The 27448-nt window shown below is 43.6% G+C and overlaps 1 protein-coding gene across 1 annotated transcript in view; it reads left to right on the forward strand.

Annotated features, from left to right (window-relative positions):
• FRMPD4 (FERM and PDZ domain containing 4) overlaps positions 1 to 26288 on the forward strand; it is a 194514-nt gene extending 168226 nt beyond the window's left edge. The window contains exons 8-16 of the mRNA XM_024115501.1: positions 871 to 990; positions 6798 to 6934; positions 10430 to 10556; positions 13010 to 13099; positions 13806 to 13988; positions 16058 to 16196; positions 20631 to 21698; positions 22062 to 23345; positions 24964 to 26288. Of these exons, the coding sequence (XP_023971269.1) occupies positions 871 to 990; positions 6798 to 6934; positions 10430 to 10556; positions 13010 to 13099; positions 13806 to 13988; positions 16058 to 16196; positions 20631 to 21698; positions 22062 to 23345; positions 24964 to 26288 (4473 nt within the window). The remainder of the gene's footprint in view (positions 1 to 870; positions 991 to 6797; positions 6935 to 10429; positions 10557 to 13009; positions 13100 to 13805; positions 13989 to 16057; positions 16197 to 20630; positions 21699 to 22061; positions 23346 to 24963) is intronic.
• Positions 26289 to 27448: the final 1160 nt, after the last annotated feature.

Genomic DNA, 27448 nt, shown 5'->3' on the forward strand with positions numbered 1-27448 from the left:
CTAGTAGTTGGCACATACCGTGCTGGGGAAAAGGCAAGCAACTCAAAACGATCCGTGGTCCTTAACCCTGAAGGACCCGTGGTGTATTCTAAGCCCCTTGGAACAATTTGGACAAATCATGATAGCAGAAGTTTGGGTAGTTTGGAAACCTATGGACTCCAATTTTAGTGAACAGGCCCAAACTTCTGTCCTCCTGCTTTCCAGTTGGACGTCATCCAAGTTGCCACTGTCATGCTTTCATCGCTACCGTCCTTCTAGAGTCTCATTGAGGAAAAATCCCACAGCAGTGTTACACAGTAATAAACCGTAGTGGCCAATCTCTGTGCTCCTACCGCCGGGTCCCCTTCTGCGCCCCCTACCCCCAGCCTCGCTTGAGTGTGTGACTTTCACAACAGCCAGCATCTGCACATCTTCAGAGGACTGCCCTCAGACTGCTGGCGCCCATCCTGTCCATACCTGGAAATTCACATCCCCCGGGACAGCCCGAAACCAATGAATGACTTACCTGTGATCCCAGAGGCTCCATGGTGTAAGTTTCCCACCAGAGTCTCCCTCAGGACAGCCTGTAGCCACCCCTGCTGGGCTGACCCGAGCAGGTTCCTCTCCTGTCTGACCTGCTTCCCCCACCCCCTCACTGGCCTCTCCTGGGAGCGGTTCCTTATTGAAGTCCCTCATTTCGGGGGCTGCTTTGGGGGAACATGACCTAGGTCACAGGTATGTGCAGTGTCCAGGGAATGAGTATGTATGACAAATACTAAAAGAACCTCAACCGCTTCCTTCCTCAGTGTCCAAAGAAAGCTGCCTTTGCCTTTGCCCCTCAGCCCTTTCCGCCAGCACTGAAGGCTTCTTGTCATTGGTCTGCTCTTCTAGGTGACCCAGAGGCCCAGCTCGCATAAGATGAGATGTCTTTTCCGAATTAGCTTCGTCCCAAAGGATCCAATTGACCTTTTAAGGCGAGATCCAGTTGCTTTCGAGTATCTGTATGTTCAGGTACGTGAGAACCAGGGCATGTTTCATATTAACACTGTGGGATGAATTAACTGGGGTTTTCCCCCCTGAATTCTTTTGTTTGGGATCTTCTCTCTCTTCGTCCCTCACCCCAAGGTCAATGTATTATAAAAGGATTCCATGGTGCTTTTTTCTTATTATAGTATAGTTGATTTACAATATCATGTTAGTTTCAGGTGTACAGCACAGCAATTCAGTTATACATACACATATATATATATATATTCTTCAGATTCTCTTCCCCTATAGGTGATTACAAAATATTGAGTGAGGTTCCATGGTGCTTTTTAAATTTTCACTTTTGATTTTGAAATAATTTCAGCCTTCTGAAAAAGATGCAAGAGTAGTAAAGGATATCTTTGATATCCTTCACCCAGATTCACCAGTTGTTACCATTTTACTACATTTACCCTATCTTTAGCGTGTGCACACGTCCTCCCCTTCCCCAGTCACACACGATTTCTTTCCTAAACCATATGAATGTCAGGTACCAAAACCATGCTCATTTACCCCGAAATATGTCAGTATATTTTCTAGTAATGAGAACATTTTCTAATATAATCATTATACAATTAACCAAATCAGGAAATTTAACACTGATCCATTTTCATTATTGGATCTACAGTCTGTATCCAAATTTTGCCCATTGTCCCAAAAAGGTCCTTTATATCAATCTTTTCTCGGATAGGATCCACTCCAGGATCTCATTTTGCATTTAGTTGGCATGTCACTTTAGTCTTCTTCAGTCTGGAGCATGCCTCAGCCTTTCTTTGACTTTCACGACCTTGACATTTTTGCGGAGTGCTGATCAGTTATTTTGTAGAAACCTCTCTCGATTTGGGTTTCTCTGGGGTTTTCTCATGATCAGATTGAGGCTCTGCATTGGGGGCAGAACAACAACATGAATGACTCCATGCCCTCCTTAGTGCATCGTATCAGGAGGCATGTGATGTCATTTCGTCCCCTTTGTGGTAAGGTTCGCACTGACTCTTGTCAACATTCATATTAATTGATGTTCTCCAGAAGTTACTACTTTTCCTTTTATAGTTAATAAGTAATTTATGGAAAGTCACTTTGCAACTCTCATTATCCTTTTACCTGTTCATTTTGGTATTCGTTGATGATTCTTGCCCAAATATTATTGCGATGGTTGAAAATGATGAATTGTCTAATTCCATTATTTCTTCTTCAGTTATTTGTTGGCATTCTCCTGTAAGAAAGAGTTTTCCCTTCTCCTTTATTTACTTATTTTGTTTATTCATTTATTTGGTGCTTAGATTGTTCTGAAATACCCGGGATATAATTTTCAAAAAAACAAGACTTCCAGAAATGAGACGCTTTGCTGTTTATCCCAAAGGGAATTTATCTGCTTGATATTTAGGCGATGTTCCTATATTTCTCTATAACTGCTTCCCATTACTGTTACTTAAATTCCCAACATAATCACATTAAACAGTAAGAACCCACTTACCTAATGCTTAAGCATCTACATTAGAATTACTCAAAGAGGTTGTAAACCTTAATGTAACCTTCCCCCACCAAGAAAGGAGAAAACGCAAGAGCGAGGCCCAAAAAAATGCTCTCTTTGGCTGGGGGATATCTGTATAAGCCAAAGGTTGCTGGAGCCCTAAGTAAGAAATAAAAAGCAAAGAACATAGGAAAAAGAAAAATAAAAGAAACATTTGTTAACTCTGGGTAGTTGATATACTGGTATTTGTTTTACTATTCTCAGTATTTTCTTGTCTATTTCAAAGCTTTTGTAACCTTTAAAAAGTTGGGTGTGAAAAGAAAACAGATAGAAGATGGCAGAGAGACGTAGACAAGATAGATGTCAGAGATTAGGAACAGTGACACAAATTAAATGGCAGTAAGCCCTGGAGAACAGAAATTAAGTGGGAGGGAAAAGAAGCAGAACATACTAGAACATTCCAGCAGATGGGGGCACTCAGGGAAAGGCCTGTTAAATGTTCCCCACCCCAGTGGTCTTTGGAGGAGACTGTGGTATTTACAACTCAGAAGGATGATTACTGTTTATGAAGATAACCCGGAGTCATCAGAAAAAGGCAAATCCTGCTCCGTATACCCTGTTTATCAAATAAAGAAATGTGCACTGCACTTCACTCCATTTTCTACCCAGAACAATGAACTTACATGTTAAACTTTGGTTACCTGGGTTACAATATCCCCTCTTCCCCAGAGGCCAGGTAACCCAGACCTGACTGCACGGGACAGCTTGATTCTCAGCTGATCTATTACTGCATCTTCCCATATTCCTTCTGAGAACCAACCCGGGGCTCTGCCACGGCAACTCATGTCACGTGCTATGTTTTTAGCTTGTTAGTTGCAAATAAGTAATTACAGGTGCCGATCAGCGTGTGACTGTAGAACGTGATGTCATTCTCTAGAATTATATACTCATCCCATTAACAAGATGATGCTTTAAAGCCATTTACCTGGCTTCTGTTTGCAACATCACAAGTCCATTGCATTTCTAAAAGAAGAGCCCGGTTGCATTAGTCTTGGGGAGGGGAGACCTTTTAAGTAGCCCAGGAGTATGCAGTTCATGGAAATCTTTCTTATTCAAAAGACACATCTTTTCTACCTGTGGGACTGTCCTGAGAACAGGAAAACCTGTCCGGGGCTCTTGCCCTGGGACTAGCTGAAGACTGAAGACGTTTCTGCTTTCCCCCCTTGGGTGTTGCACAGGTTGTGGATTAGCTATCCCTTCAAGGAGTAGCCAACGCTGGGGGGGAAGGGGGGAGCCATGTTACGGTGGGCGATAGAGGCCAAAGTTAACCTACCATCATCTCATATATCCTCCACTGAGATAGGAAATGAAAATTTCTTGGACTCAGACCCTCTGTCTCAAAATGCCTTGTATCACAGAACGTGCAGTAGGTCTAAAATTACATATCTGTGTAGCATATGTCAGTGGGCCTGCGAATGGTGCTGTGTCCGAGTGTTGATTTTAAGGTACTAAAAAGGTGCAATAAAATTAGCCTAGAGAACAAGAGAGGAAACAGAAACAATGTCTATCACGTTACACAGGCAAAAATCAATTCAGCCTAGTGGGCTCTTAATGAGGGCAGTGGCCATTGACAAGCCATGACAATGACCACAGAGGTTTCGATAGTGATAATATATAAGAATCTCCTAGCCATTAATGGACCATGAAGTATTTTACAGATTTCAGCATATATAATAACAGTAAACCCTAATAATCCAGACTGTTCTATTTCATAATTATAATAAGCTATGCTGACATTTAGCTGTCCACTGTCTATTAAAACAAAGATGGTTAAACCAATTGGTAAACAGGATGATAAGGCTACAAAATGTTTTCAAACACTTTAGCAGTATTGGTTTCCTTTTTAATATCTCACATATTCATTATAAATGAATTTTTATAGGTCTAAAGCGGAGTCTGTCGAGACCTCTGTTTAGCAAAACAATGACCGCCATTTGTGTGTATAACTATATTTTAAATAATGTACTTGAGAGTAATAAATGCATAATTTGTACCAAAATATATATATAAGTCAGACATCACACTAGTTCTCCGGGATCAGTCTGAACTAATTATGTAATGTAATTAAGTGACTAATCACCTTGACAAAAGAATCCACTCAGAAGTCTGGTTAAATACAGGGTATAACGGGAGTGGGAAAAAACAACGGCAGTCACAACTCTGAGGACAAGTGATAGTGATGACTCACCTTTAAAAAGCACATTCCATTTTATGGAACATCCCTGCAGGTATGCTAGCAATCTTGAGAGTTAGCTGTTGTTAGCCCTGTTTTTTTTTTCAGATAAGAAAACTGAGACTCAAGAGAGATGAAGTGCCACGTCCGAGGTCATTTGATTGGTAGTTGACAGAGCCTAGGATCCAACTTGGAGCTTTTGTCTCTAAATTCTATGCTAAGATCCTGTTTCAAATCTGTCATGCAATAGCAGTCCTAGAAGAAAGTGGTCTGTCAAAATGGTTTATCAAAAAACTGGTTCTTCGAGTGCGTGTTATGGCCTGGCACTTTGCCAAGAGACTTGCCCACCCTCATCCCTCATGAGACTATAAAATGACCCTATCTGGACCCTCAAACCCCTGGTCCCCCACTGTGGACAACCCTGGGCTCTTGGAAATAACTGGTAAACCCAAGACGAGCAAAACAAAATGGCCGCTTCCCTCAGAGCCACCCTGTCTCCTGCCTCTAATCAGACCCACTTCCAACAGGAGTACAGTGCAATCCAGATAGACGTAGGATTTTAAGGAAAAGCGAAGGTGGAAAACCATATGAAGGATGGAGGGAAGGGAATGTGGCTTCACTCTTGGGGGTGAGGGTTGGGCCGAGAGGCAGGCACCCAGAGCAGGCAAGTAGGGTCCCAGGGGGACATATCCGAAGGGCAAATACTGTATGCAGAAACCGTATGGGGTACATGTTCCCATTTAGTAGAATCAATACATGAAGTGGTCGTAAAGGTACTTATCTCAGAAAGGAGCCAAACAAATCCTGATACGGTTTTTCATTTGAAATCTTTTGGGGGCAAGACGAAGAATAAAGAAGGGAGAAAGAGGCTAAATATATTTTCTAGCCTAAGAGCCTAGTTTCCAATAATGAAAATAAGTAAACACACATGCAGAATATACTTAAGCAGCACCGTGCTTCCCTTCCCATCAACGTTCGGCTCAGTGTTTGCTCCGTGCAGGATTGAGAATGGCGCCCTCAGACCCTTCACTTGTGGTCCTGGGGGGCTTGACACGTTACAGTACCCTCTCAGCCCCTCTTCAATCTGATGCTCACCCCAAACCCTGTGAGGTAGGTGTCACCCTTTTACATGTGAACAAACTAAAGCTGAGAGACACCCTCAGAGTCTCAGTGGGGGCAGTCAGCACTGGAACGGACTGACGATTTCAAGAACCACCCTCCACTGAGTGCGCCAAGGTGCTGTGACAAAGCGTGCATCTCACCTCATCCTCACCACCCTCTCCACTCCGGCCAAGTCATTGGTATGGATCCCCATTGCACAGATGAATAAACTGAGGCTGCAAGAGCAAAGTAAACTGCTTGAAGTTTGTGCACAGAGGTAGCCATTGGTAAAGACAGGACTCCGAGGCAGGTGTAGGTCGAGAGCTGCTGCTCTCCATCACCTTGCTCATTCTACCTCCCCGAAACCGCTCTGGATGATAGCAAGAGGGTGACATTGATGATGACAGTTCTAAACATGTTATGAGTGCTTCCAGTTTACCAGATGGAATTCTGAGGGCTTGTTAACTCATTTAATCCTTGTCACAGCCCTGTGAATGGGAAGTATTATCCCCAACTTACAGAAGAGGAAACTGAGGCACAGAACAATTAAGGGCCTTGCCCAAGGTCACACGATGAAAGTAGAGAAAGAGGATTCTTTCCTCTTAAAGTGGAAAAAGAGGATTGGAACCCAGGATTCCAATCCCGGCAGCCTAGCTACAGAAGCCACATCAAGCTCCTAGGGCTTCACGTGTTCAGTCGTGGCACCTGTGTTTGGAAATTCCATTCCTAAATTCCTCATTATTTTTACAAACAGCTAAATATTTAAATAGCTCGCTCGTGATGAATGTTGAATGTTTGTGTGGTCTCTGTGTTTGTGCATGCACTTAAATACTGACTCTGTTCCAAGCAGCGGTGAAACTGTTTCCACATTTAGCCCCTTGCCTTGGAAGTGAAGGTGGGACAGTGGGGAAACGCCTGTCACCTGTCCCTCTGAGGCAACGCAGTGCATCCTTTGACAAGCTGCGCCCTCTGCTGGTATCTTTTCAGAGTTGTAACGACGTCGTTCAGGAGCGGTTTGGGCCGGAGCTGAAATATGACATCGCCCTGCGGCTGGCGGCGTTGCAAATGTACATCGCAACCGTGACCACCAAGCAAACGCAGAAAATCTCCCTCAAGTACATTGAGTAAGTGTTGACTCTCGGAGCCATTTCGGAGACAAAGATGCTGCCTCCTTAATGCCCAAGGGTATTTTTGATGTGTATGTCTATTTCCAAAACTGATGTTGTTTGTGGCAGAGCGTTTGTTAGCCAGAGGCAAAATATATGAATACTCTGTTCATTTTCGGTGGAAGAGACCATTTCTTACATAGTCTGCCTTTAGAGAATTGTGGTTAAATGGAGGGTCACATTTAAAATGAAGCATACATTTTTAAATTCGTAAATGAACTTGGTTCTAAACCAAGCTTTGGTCTCAGCACTCTTCAGACATTAAGCTGTTTGATTCCCAAAACCTCCCTATGAAATCAGTAGGAGTGTAGCTCCGTTTGACAGATGAGCAAACCGAGGCACAGACGGTTAAATAACTTGCCTAAGTCACACTGGCTATTAACTATAGAGGGGGTAGGATTCGAACACAGGCGGTGGGACTCCACATCGCGCTATAGTTTGTGTGATCATTTGAAGACCTGTGTTTAGAAAATGGTGTGCATAACCAGAGATTATTTTTAGGTGATCAAAATGCAGTATAAAAAGTAATTCTTTGAGTCCTAGTCAGGAAGGATGGTAGTTGTAATAAAGAACTGTGACGGCGTGGGAAAGGATGCCACGCAAACTTTGTTTCATGAATCAAATGCTGTTTGGAAAATAAATGCCTTCTCTTGCTGAATATGGCATTTACAGCAGCAGTATACTACCTCTTTAGCCGGAAAAGATCCCCTCTGCTTAGAAAAAAGCAGTTTATGTTGCCTTCAGTTGACGAGCTTATATAAGAGTCATCCTTTAAAAGAGAACCCTCTGTCTCCCAGTCTGTATGCTTCCTGTTGGAAGGTGATCCAGTAGCCTAAAGCAGCCACCATTTTCTTAATCCTGGCAGCTCTAATGCTAAGAAAAAAGGGATACTCATGTTTCAAAGGCTGAAGCCACATCTCCACGTAACACTACAGGACCTCTTAGCGTCTGCTCTGTCTTCACCTCCAAGTGGCGTATGGCTGATTAAAACTCCACATCCCAGAGAAGCTTCCCATGGGCTGCCTGTAAAGCCTTTCTGGGTTTCACAGTGCCAGGTCGACCCCCACGGAGTAAAATGGCTTCTTCTCAACGGGTTTGCGAGCCTGCGTTTGGGAAGATGAGAGCCCCAGGTTGCTGACTCCCAGTGGCCCTGATCTTGCCACTCTCGGTTCTCCTGTCACTGCCTAGGGACAGATCCTTGTGTGCAGTTTGAGAACCCCAGGCCTCCCAATCTCAGTCCACTCTTTTTTGCAGATGGTTTGTCTCTTTCTCTCTTGCCACACATGCCAGGACTGGAGCCCGAGAGAGATTGGGCTCACAAAGAGGTCTCACGCTTGAGTGGATCCGTTCACACCCTCATCCATTCCCCTTTCTGAGGTTCTTAGGAACAGATGAAACTGGATCCCACTTGAAAAGGTGGCCTGCACAACTTGAGATGATTTTCAGACAACTGAAATGCATTTCTGTTCCTACTCTCTGTACCCACATTTTACCAGGTTGAGCGTGGTACAATCAAAAACTTCCAGAGATAACTGGCTTGCCTAAGAATCTTGCAGAGTCTATGATGATCAATTATTGTTCTCATTAATTCATTGATTCACCCAACAAATGTTCATTGAGCATTTTATGTGATACAGTAATTCCCCTACATACGAACGAGTTCCGTTCCGAGAGCGCACTGGTAAGTCCAGTTGGTTCCTAAGTCCAGCAAAGTTCAGCTAGGTACCCAGCTAACACAATCGGCTATATAGTACTGTATTATAATAGGCTTATAATACTTTTCACACAAACAATACATAAAAAAAACAAACACAAAAATAAAGAAAACATTTTTAATCTTACAGTACAGTACCTTGAAAAGTACAGTAGTACAGTACCTTGAAAAGTACAGTAGTACAGCACAACAGCTGGCATTCTTTTGGGGCTGGCATCCAGTGAACAGGCAAGAAGAGTTACTGCCTGCAGTAGGGAGAGGAGGTGGGAGATGGTAGAGCTGAAGGATCGTCAGCAACAGGAGACGGAGGGAAAGCTGCAGTTTCACTCATGCCTGACGTTGATGCGAACGCACGTTCGCATCTTTGGAAGTTTGCAACTTGAAGGTTCGTATGTAGGGCACTTACCGTCTTTATACGAAGAGAAAAGAAAATATTGTAAATTATAATCTTAACCTTTGAAGAATTTGTGATCTGATTATAAAGACAAGACATAGAATGAAAAGTAATGAAGTAAAATAATGATACAGGTAGAATTACAGGGTAGCCCATAAGGAGTGCCAAATGATGGGTGAAAATAATAAGTACAAGTTGAGGAGCAGGAGAAGGAAGAAAGCAGTGATCACGAAAAACACCATCTTAACTAGTGAAAAGGGTGTGAATGGTCAAGTGGGGGAAAGCTGTCTTCCTACCCTTCTTTAGAGAGGATCTGGAGCCGGAGAAATAACCAGAGCCTCTCGAAAGTCTTCACATAATTTAAAAGATACTGGTTGGGCCCATGACCAATCAGGATAAATTTCCTAGAATTCAAAATATGGAACCTTCCTAGGATAGGGTTGTAGTCACTGTTGGGAACATGGGCTCTTGGCAAGAATATACTCACCCAGGCCCATTTGTTTGTTTTTTTCCTTGTATATCCACACCTATGAGTGATGTTTGCATCTCCCTGTCAGTACCAGACATACTTAAGGGTCCTGAACTCTACCCTGACTCCATACCAGCAACCCCCTCCCCTCCTCAGCAAGAAATGTTGACGGAAGGAGTTAGATAGCTACTATCTGGGTGGGAGAAAAGAGAATTGTGTGTTTCTGGAGAAATCGCCATTGATGAGGGAGATGAGGAGGAAAGAATGGTTTGCCGCTCTGTCGGTTTCCATGCCTTTCTATGTACCAGTAAGTTTCCATTTCACTATTGAATCATAGTATAATCTTTTGGAAGACATTTTAAATGGGATTTAAGCTTAACATGAGTGGTATCAACACTAGACATAATTCAGTTGAAGCCCTATTTGTAAATAGCAATGAGTATATTGTCCACACATCTTCAAGCAAATAACTCCCAGAGCATGGGCAGACAGGGAGAGGTGACAATGGGAATAAACAAAGGGATGGAGAGAAATTGGTGTTGGAAGTACAAACTCAGATGTGTGAATGAACTCTGAGAGACTCAGAGGTAGGTTGGATAAAGTGTCTGTTCAATTTCCATTGGTACCAAATGCCTCATTAGCCTTCTCTCTGGAGAGTGAAGAATATATTTCTTTTAAAATGCAAACATATGGATTAATGATCAAATAGTATGTTTCCTGAGTATAAATTAAAAGTTGCTTCCGTAACTGGGGACTTGTCTCCATTCCCTGCCTTACCAAGAGTTCATTTGTTCCAACAAACATCAGAGTGCCGTTTTGTCTTAGATATCTAATCATCACAAGAATGAGAAATTAAAGCTATGCTCTTTATTGCAGAAAAGAATGGGGATTAGAGACTTTTCTTCCCTCTGCTGTGCTGCAAAGCATGAAAGAGAAGAACATAAAGAAAGCACTTTCACACCTTGTCAAAGCAAATCAAAACTTGGTACCACCCGGTAAAAAGGTATCACATTTGCATCTTAATAGAAAATGGATTTTAAAAAGAGAGGCTTGCATACATTTTTTAAACTGTTTAAAATTAGCCCATGAATAAAATACTTAGCACCAGATTTGCAGAGGATGTAACACTATATAACCTTCTTTTTTTTAACTATTAACATGTTTCTAAGACTAAATGAAAGATAAGTACTCTAATGGAGACCTGTTTATTGCTTGCAAGCTACAGACTCCTTATTGTGCGGATTGTGTGTGTGCGTTCACGTGTGCATGCAGGAGAACCTTGCAAAGCCTCTGAGACCTTGTGATTAGAGGATAGAATTGCAAAATATTTTCATATTTTCATCATATTTTTGCTTACCACTCAGACCAGCTTAAGTGCACAGCAGCCAATAAGGGTCCCTGCAGACTAGATGCCACATGAATTGAACCAAGGTTTCTGTACCTTGGCTCTGTTGACATTGGGGACCAGATCATTCTTTGCTGGAGAAGAAGGGCTGTCCCGTGCATTGTTTGATATTTAGCAGCGTCGCTGTCCTCTGTCCAGGAGATGTCAGTAGCACACACCCCCTCAATCAAGACAAACAAAAATGTCTCTGGATTTTGCCAAAATCACCCCCAATTGACAACCACTGAATTCAATCTTACTCTTAGAAGATAAACTCAGTTGTCATTCACCATCATTAGTGTTAAAATCTCCTTTTTTTAAATCAAGTAAAAGAGATACAAAGGACATTTTAAAATATACTATTGGTCAGAATAGAGAGTTATGTTTATTGGTAATAAAAGCACAGGGTTTCAGGAACCAGAAAGAGAAGGAGCCTTAAAATCCAGGACCTATAAAATTGGAGGCAGTCTGACAACCCAATTATATCAGCCATAGAAACGTGTGTGACTCTAATACAAATCATCTGTGTGGGTAGTTCTTTGGTCTTAGTATCTGATTTTAAGTCCTTTTTACTGGCTAACACATACTTATTTCTGCTCCCTCCTCACCCCCACTGACTTTTTTAAACGTGTGATCAACTTTGACACACTATCAGCCACCTTTGACTTACTTCCCAGTTTCTGTAAGCATTCAGCTTATGGAAATATAGCAGGATGTCATGGGTCAAGATGTCCTAAGTATCAGTTCTGACTTCCCCAAAGCTACTTTCTTTTAATTGACTTGGTGTGATTTTCTTCCAAGCGTGGCCCACTGGTTTTGTAATAATTTGGAAAGCTGCTCTAAGATCAGTCTATCTATCACTGTCCTTCCATAAAGGTCATTTTTTTTCTAGTTAAGAGTGAGTGGTTTGATTTCTAATCAATTTGCAAAGTGCTTTGGATTTTTGAAAGAAGTCGGCTGGATGATTGGTTCTAAACTACAAAATTATGTAAAGGATAGCACATTGAGGTACGGTTGACAAATGAGTTGGCAAGTTATCTGCAATTGAAAACAGTTTTACAGTCCTTGCTACTTGATGTTCTACACCTCGTTGGAAATTTTCACCTCTAACAAACTTTCCTGGCACATTTGGTATGAAACGTGGGCTTTTTTTCTTTCTTTCTTTCTTTTTTTAATTAAAAAAAATTTTTTTTGAAGTATAGTCGATTTAAAGTGTTTCAGGTGTACAGCAAAGTGATTCAGTTATACATATATATGTGTGTGTGTGTGTGTGTATATATAGATATGTATATATTCTTTTTCAGATTCTTTTCCATTATGGTTTATTATAAGATATTGAGTACAGTTCCCTGTGCTATACAGTAGGACCTTGTTGTTTATCTATTTCATGTCTAGTAGTTTTGTATCATATTTTAGATTGAAACGTGGACTTTTTTCAATCAAGTACTTTTTTAGGATGTGGGAATCTGCATTTTTAAGTCTTTATAAAGATCAGTTTTACCTGGATAAAATTTCCTTTGTCTATCATTCATGAAACTCAATAGATTCTTAGAATTGAATCAATAGATTCTTGGAATTCAATTCTTAGAGTCATTTCTTGGAATTGACTTAGTGAGTTCAAACATTTCCACAATGATTGGTGCTCAGAAAGTTCACTTTCCCTAAAAACTTGCAAAGACTGGAAGAAACAAGATGGGAGTGAAGAGCCCATTTAAAAGGCTTTCTGTGGATTGCAGGTGTGTATTCAAAACAGCTCCCACAAACTCTGCACGCACCCATTGCAGTGGAGAATTCTATCATGTCATTCTGACTTGTTGAATGCTCTGGCCCAGCAAATCCATATTTTTCCCCCAAAACGAAAAGGTTTAAATCTAGATGTCCTGTTGCGGCCCTTGATCAGGAAACCAAATACAGAGCAGTTTACTTCCATTCCTCATGAAGAGCCCTTGTCACACCCCATCTGTTGGCAGTAGAAGCATCCTTCTCGTTTGCCCTTGTTTTCGGCTGGTGTCCAGCAGGAACACAATCACACCCGATGGAGTGAACACCTGAGGTTTCTTTTCTCTCCTCAGCTCTCCGCACTGCAAGCCAAGGTCCATTATCTCAAGTTCCTCAGTGACCTTCGACTGTATGGGGGCCGTGTGTTCAAGGCAACATTAGTGGTAATTTCTTTTCCTTGCTTTTTCATGGAAGCCACAGAGGCCTGCAGAATGTCACTGTCTAGGCTGTCTTGAATGAGCTGTCTTTGATGACAAAAGCAAATCAGCTGTGAATCTTTTCCAGCCCTTATTTCTAATTGACTGCACCCCAGTCTGAAAATATCAGAAGAAATGTTAAGCTAGGTAACGCCACTGCAGAATGCCCTAGAAAAAGAAATGTGAAGAGCCGAGAGAGTGCGCTCTCACAATGGCCTCCTTTTAAATCACTGGGCCAGAATGATTTAAAAAAGAGAAAAAAAATCCTCATTTCTAAAAGCTTCTCATGTTAATGAATATATGTGCTGTGATAACATTTACTTTCTACATTATTCGTAATTTATCAGAGCCTCACTGCAATCATATATCTGGTTCTTCTAATTGGATGATTTAGTACAATGTAAGCCAGGAATACTTTCTAAAGAAAATGTAATCTTATAAAAACAGACTCTCAGGTTCAACTTTGCCTGGTGCTTCAGAGGTCTAGTGTTTTTATTTAATTTTATTTATTTATTTATTGGACGCACTACGCGACTTGCGGGATCTTAGTTCCCCGACCAGGGATTGAACCCGGGGCCCCGGGCAGTGAAAGTGCGGAGTCCTAACCACTGGACCTCCGGGGAATTCCCAGAGGTCTAGTAGTTTTAATATTTTGTCAACGTCTCTTTCTCAGCAGGCAGAAAAGCGCTCAGAAGTGACCCTCCTGGTGGGGCCCCGCTATGGCATAAGCCATGTGATAAACACCAAAACCAATCTGGTGGCTCTTTTAGCTGACTTCAGCCATGTCAATAGGATTGAGATGTTTACCGAAGAGGAGAGCTTGGTGAGGGTGGAGCTCCATGTGCTGGACGTGAAGGTAAGTCTTTCAGACACTGATACGTGGCCTTGAACGTGGCCTTGCTTCCTGATAGTGCTGCTGATATTTATAAAGCAGGCAAAATTCCAACGTGTGCAGCACATAGAAGGCACGGAAAAAGGCCACCCAACTCAGGTGTGAGGGCCCCAGTCCTCACTAGATAGCTCTGTGATTGGGGGACAAGTCACGCTCTTTCCCTGGCCTCCATCTCTTCATCTCTACGTGAGAAAGCAAGTGAGCTCATTTCTAAAGTCCCTTCTGGCTCCAGAGTACATGAACCATACATGGAGAGTAGGGGACACGTCTCCCTGCTTACTTTCCAGAATCTCTGGCTCTTGTATAGAGTCAGGGAGATTTTTCCCAACTTTGTTCAGAACCCCCTTTCCCTTTTGTTAGTTAGGTTGCATCCATATGTGCTTATTCTTTTGGAAAAACTGCGTATTTTAGTCAATCTGTCTTTTCATGCTGTAACAATTAGTGCTGGCTGAACATCTGGCCCCTTTAATATCACGGCCATTTCATTTGAAACAACTATCTGAGATTGTCCTCAGAGGGCAGACATTTCCTCCCCAAACAGAAGTTGACAGGAAGTAATCCACGTCCCCTGTCCCCACCTTCTTGTCCCAGTATGTAATAGATGAGTCATTGGATTTTGGCAGCGTTGATGTATCTGATGTTTCTATAGAGAAAAGGCACTGGACCCAAAGAGAGACAGTGAGTCCACAGAGGAAACAGGGTGAACCAGGAGCAGTGCTCTGAGAACTGCCCCTGCCCCTACCTCGCTCCCAGCCTCATACCCACCAGGGCGTGGGAGGGGCGGATTGAGAGCAAAGGAGAATGTGGGAAAGGGCTTCTGCACAGCAAAAGGGGAGCCTCAGTGTGCTGTGCAGCAGGAAGAGATGAGCATTTAAGGGCGAGCGTGCAGCTCAGGTGCGCTGGCCGTGGCCCCTGGCGTTTCGTGGGCTGAATCCAGGGCGCTGCCCTTGACTTCATGGCAAAGAAAGTCCAAGAGGAGACTTGGCGTGCCTGTCCCGGTCCATAACCGAAGATGCTGAGAACAATAGCCTGTCATGGAAAACAGGCGGAAGAAAGGGTATATCGGGTGCAGTCATAACAGACCTGATAACAGGGATAATCTATCTCCAACAGAAATGGGTGACAAGACCCTATGGATGGTTTCCTGCCTACTGAAAAGAATTGTGGGGTGGCTTGGAGGGAGACCACAGTTGAAATGGAAGGAAAAGGCAGCACATCAAGTATCAAGTAGTATAGGGGCTTTGGATGGAAATTAGGTTTCACCAGCCAAGGCCAGGGTGCTACCCCTGGCAGTGAAAGCAAGAGGCCTGTCATCTCGCTGTTTCTGTGCCTCTCCGGGTGTCTCTTTGTTCTTTGCTCCCTTATTTCCCTCTCACTTTCTCTCTCTTTCAACAAGAACACACCAGCAAGTCCACCCTTCCTTACTCAGCGAGGATAATTGCTTCCCTATATGCCCAAGATCCACGTCCCGTTATATGGTAACCTCATAGTTTCCAGAAAGTTCTGGCAGGGCCTTTTCTCAACTCCCATGTCTGTTTTGCCCTCCTCTGAATTTACAATTTCTTTTAGAAGCGTCATTTTCCTGGATCTCTTTGACACTTTTGATTCAGTCTTAGCAGTAATTTCCACTTGATTTTTGCTTTGCTTCAACACGAATTTTCACCACGAACCCAAACTTAATCTTCCTGTGATTATTTTTCAGATGGTGGGTTCACAACTAGTAACTGACTCCTTAACTATGACTTTTAAAAATATTAACTATTTGGAAGAAAGCCAGTCTTTTTTTTTTTTTTTAATCCAGTAAGACTTGGGAAAGGTTCCAAATGTCTAGGCTTTCAAAATGTTGTCACCTGAACGTTTTTCAGTCAGGCTTTCTGTTATACCTGACCTTTCCCCCATTTGCGTTTCTTCAGTGAAACAGTCGCTCCAAAACTTCGTTTGTCCACGTTTCATAAGCACAAACCTAGCCGTTGTCCCTTGAGGGAGGTTATTAAGGAGGGATGGTTTTAACCAAAACATTCTCTTTTGTGTAGCCCATCACGCTCTTGATGGAATCTTCCGATGCCATGAACCTGGCCTGCTTAACGGCTGGATACTACCGGCTGCTTGTGGATTCCAGGAGGTCGATATTTAACATGGCCAACAAGAAAAACGCAGGGACCCAGGAGACAGGTATTCTCTTCCTAAACTCACGAGGCACCGACCTCCCTTCCCCACGCCACCAGACAACAATAATAAGGATATTTCTTGAAAAGTTAAAATTGTACACGTAAAAACATCTAGTGTCCAAATTTAACACAAAACCCTCCAATTACTTCTGATATGGTCTAGTTTTTTTAAATGCAGATGTTGATTTTTCCATCATATTTTACACATCATTTGGCAATGTTGGGTGCATGCTTCCAAAGCAGTGATTTAATTATTGTGAAGGGTGTAGGCCTCAGCCTTTACGGCTAAGTTTTTACTGCCTTATTCTTCTAGAGGTGCGTCAGGGCACAGAGAACTAAGGATGGAATGCTCAGTAGGGGTTGTGAGCCCCCAGCTTTAGGGCTGGTCCCTCGTTAAGGTTCCAGGATTCTGGGAGCCTTACAACAGGAAGACTTGAGAATTGCCCAGCCCTTGGACTTCGGGCTCTAGAAGGGACCCTGGAAGCCATCTTAGCTTTTTAGCAGAAGCATCAAAATGGCAAAGATCAAATAATCCATCTCAGCGACTTGACAGGGAGAAATAGCTCCAAAGTGAGGATAAGGAGGGCTGCAGCTGTTAAACTGATAGTTCCTTTGAGGGTGGATGGTTTTTATCTATTTTAGAACTTTTTTTTTTGAAATTTATTTTATGGAAATATAGTTGATTTACAATGTGTTAATTTCTGCTGTACAGCAGAGTGATTCAGTCATACACAGATATACATTCTTTTTCATAATCTTTTCCATTATGGTTTATCACAGGATATAGAATATAGTTCCCTGTTCTATACAGTAAGACCTTGTTGTTTATCCATTCTATATATAATAGTTTGCATGCTCTAGAACCTTTTTCTTCAGTGTTTGAACTTTTTCCTCCATCTGTAGTGGACCCTCAGGAAATATGGCTGATGGACAGACCTTACCATTCAAGCCAGAACTACTGACCCATGAAAAAGTATAATCAGGGGCTCCATAATTAGGGTTTCTTTTAAAAGAAAGGGAACTTCTTAAGAACAAATTTTATTGTCACTGTTACTGAGAGAAAAGGGGGAAAGGAAAAAGAAGGGAAGGAAGCTCCCCTAGTTTTAAACTTAGAAGAAAACAGAAATTATTCCATGAATATATAGTAATATGTAGCTAGGCGCACACACACAGACAGACTGGCATGCAGTTTATTGTGGCGGTTGGTTAAGTGGAACAATTGCCGTCAAAGGGTAGAGGAAAACCAGAGAGAAAGAGAGGTGAGCAAGGCGTGCTGGAAGGCAGCTGGCACTTGCGGCTAGATTTCATCCCACCCCACCTCGAAGTGTCTCTTGCTTCTAAGAGACACAAATGATTAAAAATAAGTAGGTTCAAAAAGGAGGTGGTAAATATTTTTACGACCACGTTTTCATTGAGCGAGGAGATTTAGAGCAACTGAACGCTGATGCTTGAAATTCTGAAGAGCAGTTCCGCAATTTAACACAATCCTTTCATATTGGAAAATCTTAAATCTTAAAATCTTAAAGTTTCTTGTGAAAATCAAACCTTTTCCCCGTGGACTGTTAAGATTGTATGGGTGCAAGAAGAAAGCCAAACCTACCATTCTACAAATGGTTACAGAACCGAGGGGCCTCAGTTCTGTCCACTTTATAGTGACTCACAATGTGATGTTGCATAAAGTTTCAAGAGGCAAAAACTTAGTTCCGAAAAGTATTATATTACTGTGGAGAAAGACTGGAACTTCAGCCTTTCGGTAATTTCTCTCAGTTCGACAGTGAGAATGAGGGTGAAGGCACATGTTCCAAATAGCACACGCAAGCAGGAGTGCGTGTGTGCGTGTGCGTGTTTAATAAGGGAGGACGAGTGAGAGAGATGGCACACTCCAAAAAAGCAACTGGTTGACCCAAGCAGAGCTGCAGCTCGGGACTTAGCATCCTCTAATGGCTGAAAGGGCTCCCTTCTCCTCAGAAGTTCCCCAGAGATCTCCTGAGACTCAAAAACTATACAGAGCAAAGTCTGTTGAGGCCAGCCCGTCCCTAGAAGGAGACATCCTTCTGTGTTTCCAAAATCGTTCCAGAAGCCAAATCAGTACACCCTCCTGGAAGGAAGCCAAGAGTGAGTATGTATTTTCTTCTTGTCTCAAATTGATCAAAGATCTTCGTCAAGATCTCTAACCAGGAACAGTAAACCCCTATTTCATCTTCACTATCTTGAAAATTAACCCTTCAGGTACTTTCAAAATCTGTGAACCCACATAGCTAAGCATCTCTGAGCCTTAGGAAAGTCTATTAACTTGCTTTTAGCCTGCTGACCTATTCAGATTTCTTGTTGGTCTAAACCAGGGGTGGGCCAAGTATGGCCTATGGATCAAATCTTGTTCTTGTGAATAAAGTTTCATTGAAACTTGTACATTGTATTAGGTTCCTAGGGCAGCCTTAACAAAGTATCACAAGCTTGGGGACAGCATAACAGAAACTTGTTCTCTCACAGTTTGGGGGGCTAGAGGTCCAAAATCGAGGCATTGGCAGGGCCACGCTCCCTCCAGAGGTGCCAGGGAGAATCTTCCTTTGCCTCTTCCTGTGCTTAGTGGCCGTCAGCATCCCTTGGAGCTGCGTGACTCTAGTCTCTGCCTCTGTCTTCTCACGGTCTTCCCTCCTTCTCTGTGTGGCCCAAACCTCCCCCTGCTTTTCTCTGATAAGGGCACTTTCCATTGGATTTTAGGGCCCTACACGGATAATTCGGGGTGATCTCATCTCAAGATTCTTAATTATATCTGCAAAGACTCTTTCCAAATAAAGTCACATTCTTAGCTTTTGCGGGTGGGGGGGGTCACCATTCAAGTCAGCACATCCACTTGCTTATGTGTCATCTATGGCTCCTTTTGTGTTACAACAGCAGAGTTGAGTAGTTGCTCAACTGAGCTGTTGGCCCACAAAACCTAAAATATTTACTATCTGGCCCTCCCTTTACAGAGAAAATTTGCCAACCCCTGGTTTAAACCCAGAGCTGTCTCACAACTTTGTTGAACCACTCTCCCTCCTCCCAGCAATCCACACTCCACACACACACATACACACACACACACTCACTCACTCGCTCACTCACTCACACAGAGCCAGTCATAATCCATGTCACTGTTAATAAAACAGTGCTGAACCCCGATAGGTGTATTTGTTATAAGGTAGCACGTAAGTATGGCTGGTGTGTAACTCAGTGTCTTCAAACTTTTATCTTTACCTGCTATTCATAAAAATATATGTATTGAGTAAAATCACTCGGAACATTGTGCAGCATTGAGTCCATTGTATATTTGGGAGAGAGCCAAAACCTCTTCAGTAAAACTGATTTTTTTCCCCGTATCTCTTGTATATCTGATTTCAGTATTATTCAAACTTGGGCCAGAGGGCAATTTGAGGAAACAAATGGGACAATTTGTGACCCTAACATTTCCTCAAAATGTCACCTCTGGAATTGACAAAGCAATATTGACACAATGACTCACTGCCCTGTCTTGGTAAATATCAGAGCAAAATCTCCACAGCCGAATTCTCTATTGGAAGACCCTTGAAGATCAAACAAAACAATGATATTTAAATTAGAGTTTTGCAGTTTTGAAGAACATCAAACAAATCTTCAGGAGTTTTCACGATACAAGTAAAAATGGAAATTACTCAAAGTAATAACTATGCGTAGAAATAGCAGAGAGGGTACATTACCTGCGAATGCTCCACCTTCTACGTCCTACCTGTGTGTGCGTGTGTGCTTACAGGCATGCGTACTGGCATTTATGCGTAAAAAACATGCACACCCACAAGGACAGGAAAAGGCTAAAGAGAGAAGTTTTGGTGCCACCATTGCAATATGTAGTATTACAGTTTTCATTAATATACATTATATGTATATATTTATTATTACCTTATCATTACAGTATTTCCTAAAATATGTGGTAGAAGTATGAGGATCCTTGACCTTCTCTTAACTCAATGAGGAAAAAGTCCAACATCTCCCTATACAAACCGGGAAATGTGAGATCTCACTTTACAAAGAAAAGGGCAATCTGTTTTCTGGAATAACAGCCTATTGGACTATATCGCCTTTAAGGATTTTTAAAGGCATGTTGTATATTCACATTTATAGACATAAATGAGGCCTTTTAATGCTAGAATCAGAGATCAGATGGAAGTAAGCTGTAGTTCCCTACTCTCGGATGGTATTCTATTTTATCAAATAGCAATTCTATTTTCCGCAGTATCAATTCTCCTAACCAAGAAATCCTTGCACCTGAAGCCTAAATCGACCGCTACCGTATTCGGAAAGCTGAATAACCACCGTATTCACAAAAGTGGTGCTACAAGCCATTAAGTTAAGAAACAGAGACAAGGCCCCCCAGAGACCAGACAGCACAGTAATGTGTCTTTGCATGACTCTTTCTCTTTAGGAACTGAAAATAAAGGAAAGCATAACCTCCTTGGCCCAGATTGGAACTGTATACCCCAAGTGACCACATTCATTGGCGAAGGGGAGCAAGAAGCGCAGATAACATATATAGATGCAAAGCAGAAGGCAGTTGAGATTCCGGATGGCACCTTGTGTCCAAAAGACCACCACCGGCACTTGTATATGGACAACGCCTATAACTCAGACGAACTCAGCCAGCAGCTGGCCCAGCCGGGAGATGCTTCGTGCAAGGCAGACTACAGAAGTCTAGCTCAGCGGTCCCTGTTGAGTCTCTCAGGACCAGAAGCTCTAAAGAAAGCACAGGAGCCTCCAAGAGGAGCTAAAGTGTCCTTTATTTTTGGAGATCTCGCCTTGGATGATGGTATCACTCCCCCGACTCTAGGCTATGAAAGACTACTGGACCAGAGTCCAGAACTGCTGGAGAAGCAGAGGAATCTCTACATCAGTGGTGCCAATGACGCGAAGAGCCTGGATCTCACTCCAGACGCAGAGGGCATCCAGTTCGTGGCCAATTCTGTGTATGCAAACATAGGCGACGTGAAGAACTTCGAGGCCGCCCAGGGCATAGAGGAGCCCCTCTTGCACGACATCTGTTACGCAGAGAACACCGATGACGCGGAGGACGAGGACGACGCGAGCTGTGAGGAGGACCTCGTGGTGGGAGAGATGAACCAGCCGGCCATCCTCAACCTGTCTGGGTCAAGCGATGACATCATTGACCTCACGTCCCTGCCCCCGCCCGAAGGGGACGACAACGAGGATGACTTCCTGTTGCGCTCCTTGAACATGGCTATCGCCGCGCCTCCGCCTGGCTTCAGAGATAGTTCCGACGAGGAGGACTCTCAGAGCCAGGCCGCTTCCTTCCTGGAGGGCAAGGAGGCAGGCGGCCCTCTGCAGAACGACGAGATCCCCGTGTCCCTTATCGACACTGTGCCTACCAGCGCCGAGGGCAAGTGTGAGAAGGGCCTGGATAACGCCGTCGTTTCCACGCTGGACACTCTAGAAGCTCTGTCCGTGTCAGAAGATCAGCAGACCAGTGACAATTCAGGTTCTTTCACGATTGTTACATTTATTCACTGATAGCCATATCATTTCATCCTTTCAAGCCATCCGCCCTTGGAGTCCTGTCATGTGTCCTTCATGTCACGCATGTCCCGTTTCCTAAACGTGCTGAAACTACCATCGTGGGGTTTTTGTGTGTGTGGTGTCCCTGGTTGTTCTTTTTTTAAAACGCGTGGCACGTTTTTTTCCCCCCATTTCCGGAACAACTGTGCAATAAACTCAGAGTCCTTACTGAAAAGGGAAAAACTTGGTATTTTTTTTTTTAATAATAACGAGCCCCATTTTCTTACATGTCTCCTAATGCCTGTGATGCATCCATTAACCGGCTCTTGTTTTTTACGGCCTGCAGGTGTAGCCATCTTGCGGGCTTATAGTCCCGAGTCCTCGTCAGACTCGGGCAATGAAACTAACTCTTCTGAAATGACGGAGAGTTCTGAACTGGCCACGGCCCAGAAGCAGTCAGAAAACCTCTCCCGCATGTTCTTGGCCACTCACGAAGGCTACCACCCCCTTGCGGAAGAGCAGACAGAGTTCCCCACCTCCAAAAGCCCAGCTGGGGCCTTGCCTCCAAAGGCCTCCCACGCCCTCACTGCCCGTCCAGTGAGCGACCCCCCGCCCAAAGTTGTGCCTTCCAAGCAGATCCTTCACTCGGACCACATGGAGATGGAGCCCGAAACCATGGAGACTAAGTCAGTCACTGACTACTTTGGCAAACTGCACATTGGGCCGATGGCATATTCCTGCACCAGCAAAAGGAAAAGCCAGCCGGCCGATGGGGAGGGGAAAGCATCCCTTAATGGGAGCGTGCCAGGGAAAAAACAGCAGGGGACCAAAACGGCAGAGGTGGAGGAGGACGCCAAAGGTAAATTTGCTAGTGTGTCTTCAAGGGACAGTCAACACCTGAGCACTTTTAACCTGGAGAGAACTGCCTTTCGCAAGGACAGCCAAAGATGGTATGTGGCCACTGAGGGGCCTATGGCTGAAAAAAGTGGATTGGAAGCAGCAACGGGGATAGCCTTTCCCAGAGCTTTGGCTGTGGGAACCACAGAGAACGAAGGGAAGGATGATGGGGCTCCTGATGGAGAAGCCATTGAGGTTTCAGGACTTGGCCAGCGGGACCACTTCTTAACAGAGGTGACCTGTGTGTCTTCAGCCAAAGACTTAGGTAACCCGGACGATGCTGACCCGTCCACCTGTGACCGTCCTTCCAAGCTCCCCGAGGCGGAGGAGAGCGTGGGCCGCCTTTGTGACTACCACTTGGCCAAGCGGATGTCGTCGTTGCAGAGCGAGGGCCATTTTTCTCTACAGAGCTCTCAGGGCTCCTCGGTGGACGCAGGCTGCGGCACGGGTAGCAGCACTTGTGCCACCCCGGTGGAGTCCCCGCTCTGTCCCTCCGTGGGGAAGCGCCTGACTCCTGAGGCTTCCGGGAAAGGCGTGAGTTACAGTCCTTCGGAGGAGAGAGCCACCGGGCTTCCCAACCACGGAGCCGCCTTTAAGGAATTACACCCACAGACAGAAGGGATGTGTCCGCGGATGACACTGCCTGCCCTGCACACGGCCATTAATGCCGAACCCCTGTTTGGCACTTTGAGAGACGGATGTCATCGACTCCCCAAGATTAAGGAAACCACAGGTACAGCAATGATGGATTTAGCGCTCTGCGTTACCCGCCAGGAGCACGTAAACCAAATTTACAACAAGCCTAAAAATAGAAAGTCTGGAAGAAAAGGAAAAGGGTTTTTTAAAAAGGCTGCAGAACTGTGGCCAGGTTAAGTGTCAGTCATTGTTCCCCCAGTGTTGAATAAATACTGAAGTTTCTAGGTCTGGACAATAGTGGAAATGGCATTTTTGGCCTTTAGCTTCCTGCTCTGTCTGGCTTTTAGAATTTGATGGAGCAACATTTTTTCCCTAAATTCTAAATGAAGACTTTTAGCAGCGCCCAGTGCAACTTTTAGTTATAAGATCGTATTGCCTAGAATCGCAGAAGTTTGATTTCCTTCTCAAGACACTGAATTTCTCATTTTGCCATTTCCTTTTTGAGAGGCAAGGAAGGAAAATAGAGCAGGGGATCTGGGAGGCGGGAGAGATTGGAGAAGATCCTTTGCCTCTCAGCAATACTTCCAGAGCCCTCCCTACTCTGTAAGACTCTCCTAGACGAGGATTCTGAAGTGTCTGGCCTACCGCAGTGTCTAGAAGGTTTGGGGGGGATGCACGATGAGCTGCTTTCTTTTCCCCCAAATCATAAAATATAGACGCCAGGTAGAAACACGAACACAGCCCCCTTCTGTGCCCGCCTTCACCATTCTGCCACCCAGTGGGCACCTGTCCGTCTCCGAGATCCACGTGGCCGGCCATCATGTGGCAAAAGCAGACACTATTTCATACTTTCCAATTTCAAATTATATCCTCAGTAGTGTCTTTTCCATATAGGTCAATAGATGTTAGTGAGACCTTATATTGGTTAATTTCCATTCCCGCCGTTTTAAGATTATCTCCTTTCTCAAAACTCACCACTGGCTTCACCTGCCTTGGGAAACCCATCTATGAATGTTACTAAACTCATCTCCCAACTAGCATCTTTACCTCTCAACTCATTAAAGGACACTTTGCAGTTTACAAAGAGCTTTCGCCTAACTTACCTCTTGCTTCTCACAAGAATTCTGTGAGGTGGAGGTCATTGTCCTCACATGACACCTTTTCTGGGACTTTCCCAGTGTCTCAGCTTCAAACCCTGTACCAGGCAAACCTCATGGGGTCCTCTTTAAAAGGTGAATATACCTAATTTGCATTAATTAAATTAGACCACTTCTCTTTAGGAAGGTAACCGGTGCCAGGATTAACCTAACTCCTTGAAATGGAACTTAAATGTCATAAATATGTTCGAATAATCTATGTGTAAGATGTGTGTTTGCTCATTATGTGTCTAAGCTTTAATAGATAAATATTGGGAACAAGGCGATTCATAAAATTCCACTGTCTCCCTCAAAATATTTGCGATTTCTAGACAATGCCAAATGAAGCAATAGTTTCGGGAATAAGAGATTCTAGTATTTCTTAAAATATATTAAAATTGAAATCTATTAAAAGATTTCAGGGGGCCGTCTTTGGAAAGCAGGTCAACCCTGGCAGATGGCAGCTCTTCTCGAGTACACCCTTGGGAGATGACAGACATCACATAGAGATTTAGTAAAAATGACCCCCCCATGAGGTGCTTAATGATTCTCTCTGTTTTCCTACTACCCCTAGTGTAGCTTTGACAGAGCCTGGGAAGGAGAGACGAGGAGGCATGCCTTCAGCTTGGTCTCAACATCCTGAAGCTGATCCCACCCTGCTACCATCAAACATTCACTCGGAATCAAAGGTGCCAATTCCAAATCAAGACCCTAATGATTTCTCCCAAGCAAACCAGGCCTACGGAGAGGCTGTGAGCTGGTGGCCACTGGATCTGAGAGGGGGGAGCCTCAGGACACCCCCCAGCCAGAGGGCTCTGAGACGTAGCAGCAGTATCCTCTCGGGATCTGTAAGTTTGGAGACCTTCCGGGAGAGAAGCAAAGGTGCAGTCAGCTTAAAGTGTCCAGGTATCACAGAAGCACAGGAGGCCAGTTCAGAAAGGCGAGCAGAACTCCCCCTAGGGAGGAAGCTCACCAAAAGTTTTTCCCAAAGCTCGATGCACTTTAGCTCTGAGGGGAAAGTTCACAAAAGGTCCCCAGCGGCTCACAAAAACTCAAAGCTGTATAGGACATTGCCCTTGCGGAAGCTGGAAGGCAGCAATTGGAGATGCCGGGGACCTTTCAGCTACTGCTTCCTGAACCGAGGGCAGGATGAAGATGGTGACGAAGAGGAGGAGGAGGGAGAGGCCACCTTCCAAGTCTCTTGCCTCTTTCGACCACAGATGACTCAAGCCATGCCAGACCCAAGCAGCCCACCCCTGGCTGTTGGAATTCAGGGGCAAGGAGGGGAGCTGTCCAGAGGTTCAGTTCTGAAGGTCTGGGCCGAAGACTTGAGTGGCCCAGATGATGTGGACTTCAGCAACCTGGCTTTTGATGCCCGGATTGCAAGGATAAATGCCCTTAAGGAGAGCACATATGCAATGCCCGATGGGTTCCTCGCAGCCCAAAATGATGCCAATGAGCTGCTCTGCCTGGTCAGGGCAACCAAGGGGAAGGAAGAGGAGTCACGCCTTGAAGCGTATGACCTAACGCTTTCTCAGTACAAGCAGCTGTTATCCATTGAGTCCAGACAGTTGGGAAGTGCCTGCAGGAAAATGGCAATGGCCGAGAAAAGTCCAGAGGAGATGCTCCTAGCCATGACTTGCAGCTTTCAAGTGCTCTGTTGCCTAACAGAAGCCTGCATGCGATTAGTTAAAGTTGTGAACTCAGAAACACAGCGGCAGGAAATTGTAGCGAAGATCGATGAAGTGGTCATAAACTACATCTGTCTCCTGAAAGCTGCCGAGGCAGCCACTGGAAAGACCACTGGGGATCCCAATGTTGGACTCTCAATGCGACATTCAACCACCATGGCCGCTCTCGTAAGCACACTAACACGTTCTCTCAAGATGCTTTTAAATAAATAAAGTATGAAAATCACGTCATAATCTACCTTTGCAAAGCCATACATGAACTTTTATTTACTTTATGTGTACGATGAACAGATGTCTCCTTTCTTCTCTCTGTATATTTTGTTATTTTATATGAAATAGGAGATAAAAGTCACATTGATGAAAAGTTGAAATGTACTAATCCAGATGTATTCTGTTTATATTATACATATATATACATGTAAAAGAAATATAGAAGAAAGTGGTGATATTTGGCTATTTTTCATATAGTCGAAACTCCAGGTATGTGATGTGAAACTTTAAATTCTGCTGTGTTGGAGCAAAACAATGAATCCTATCCCCTTTCCTTCCAAGTGGATACTTGGAGACCATATCATTCATATTTAGAAGTAAAAAAGAAAAGAAAAGAAAAGAAAGAAAAATCACAACGTGTATAAAACAGTACTTATGTTTTAAAACTATGGTTTTTAAGCATTGGAAATAGCAAAAAGACATTTAAAATTCAAAAAGCTATTATGAATTATTAGAGAATATATATAATAAATTAATTTTTTGCTCATAGTGTTTGGTTATCTGATGCTTTTTTCCAGGAATCCTACATATTTCATTTTGGCTTACGCCATTTGGGCTAGAAATGGGGTGGGAGTGGATTCTATTGTGTCAACACAAATGCTCTTCATGATGTTTCTAGAATGAAAATACTTCCCAAATAGAAGAACAGAGAGAATGCTGGGCAGGTTCCAGGGTAATACCTACTTAGGGACTATCTCATTGCGTACAAGGAAAGGAATTAATAATACCAAAATTAAACTGTTTGATGAAAAGAGAGATCTGCTTTGACTCAATGTCAAAATATACAAACCAAAGACACCATCTCTCTAGAATTCCCTTCAGGGTGACAGAACATTTAGTAAAGTATTTGCAAAATTATAAAAAGGAACATTTAATGATCCTCACAAGTAAATGCAGGTCCATTAACTTAAAGCAAAGAGCTTCGTGCATCACCTCTACGGGAGCCAATGCTTCCAACCAAATTTGCAATGACAACCTAACACTGGGACAAAATTTCAAATCTGGAATGTTCCAGAAAATCAGGGAAAGATAGTTACTCTAATATGGAAGCCATACTTAAATAAATAATAAAAGTATTTATGAAGTGTTCTAATCTGGATCGG

The sequence above is a fragment of the Physeter macrocephalus genome, chromosome 7 (genome assembly GCF_002837175.3).
Source record: "Physeter macrocephalus isolate SW-GA chromosome 7, ASM283717v5, whole genome shotgun sequence".
Taxonomy (NCBI): Eukaryota; Metazoa; Chordata; class Mammalia; order Artiodactyla; family Physeteridae; genus Physeter; species Physeter macrocephalus.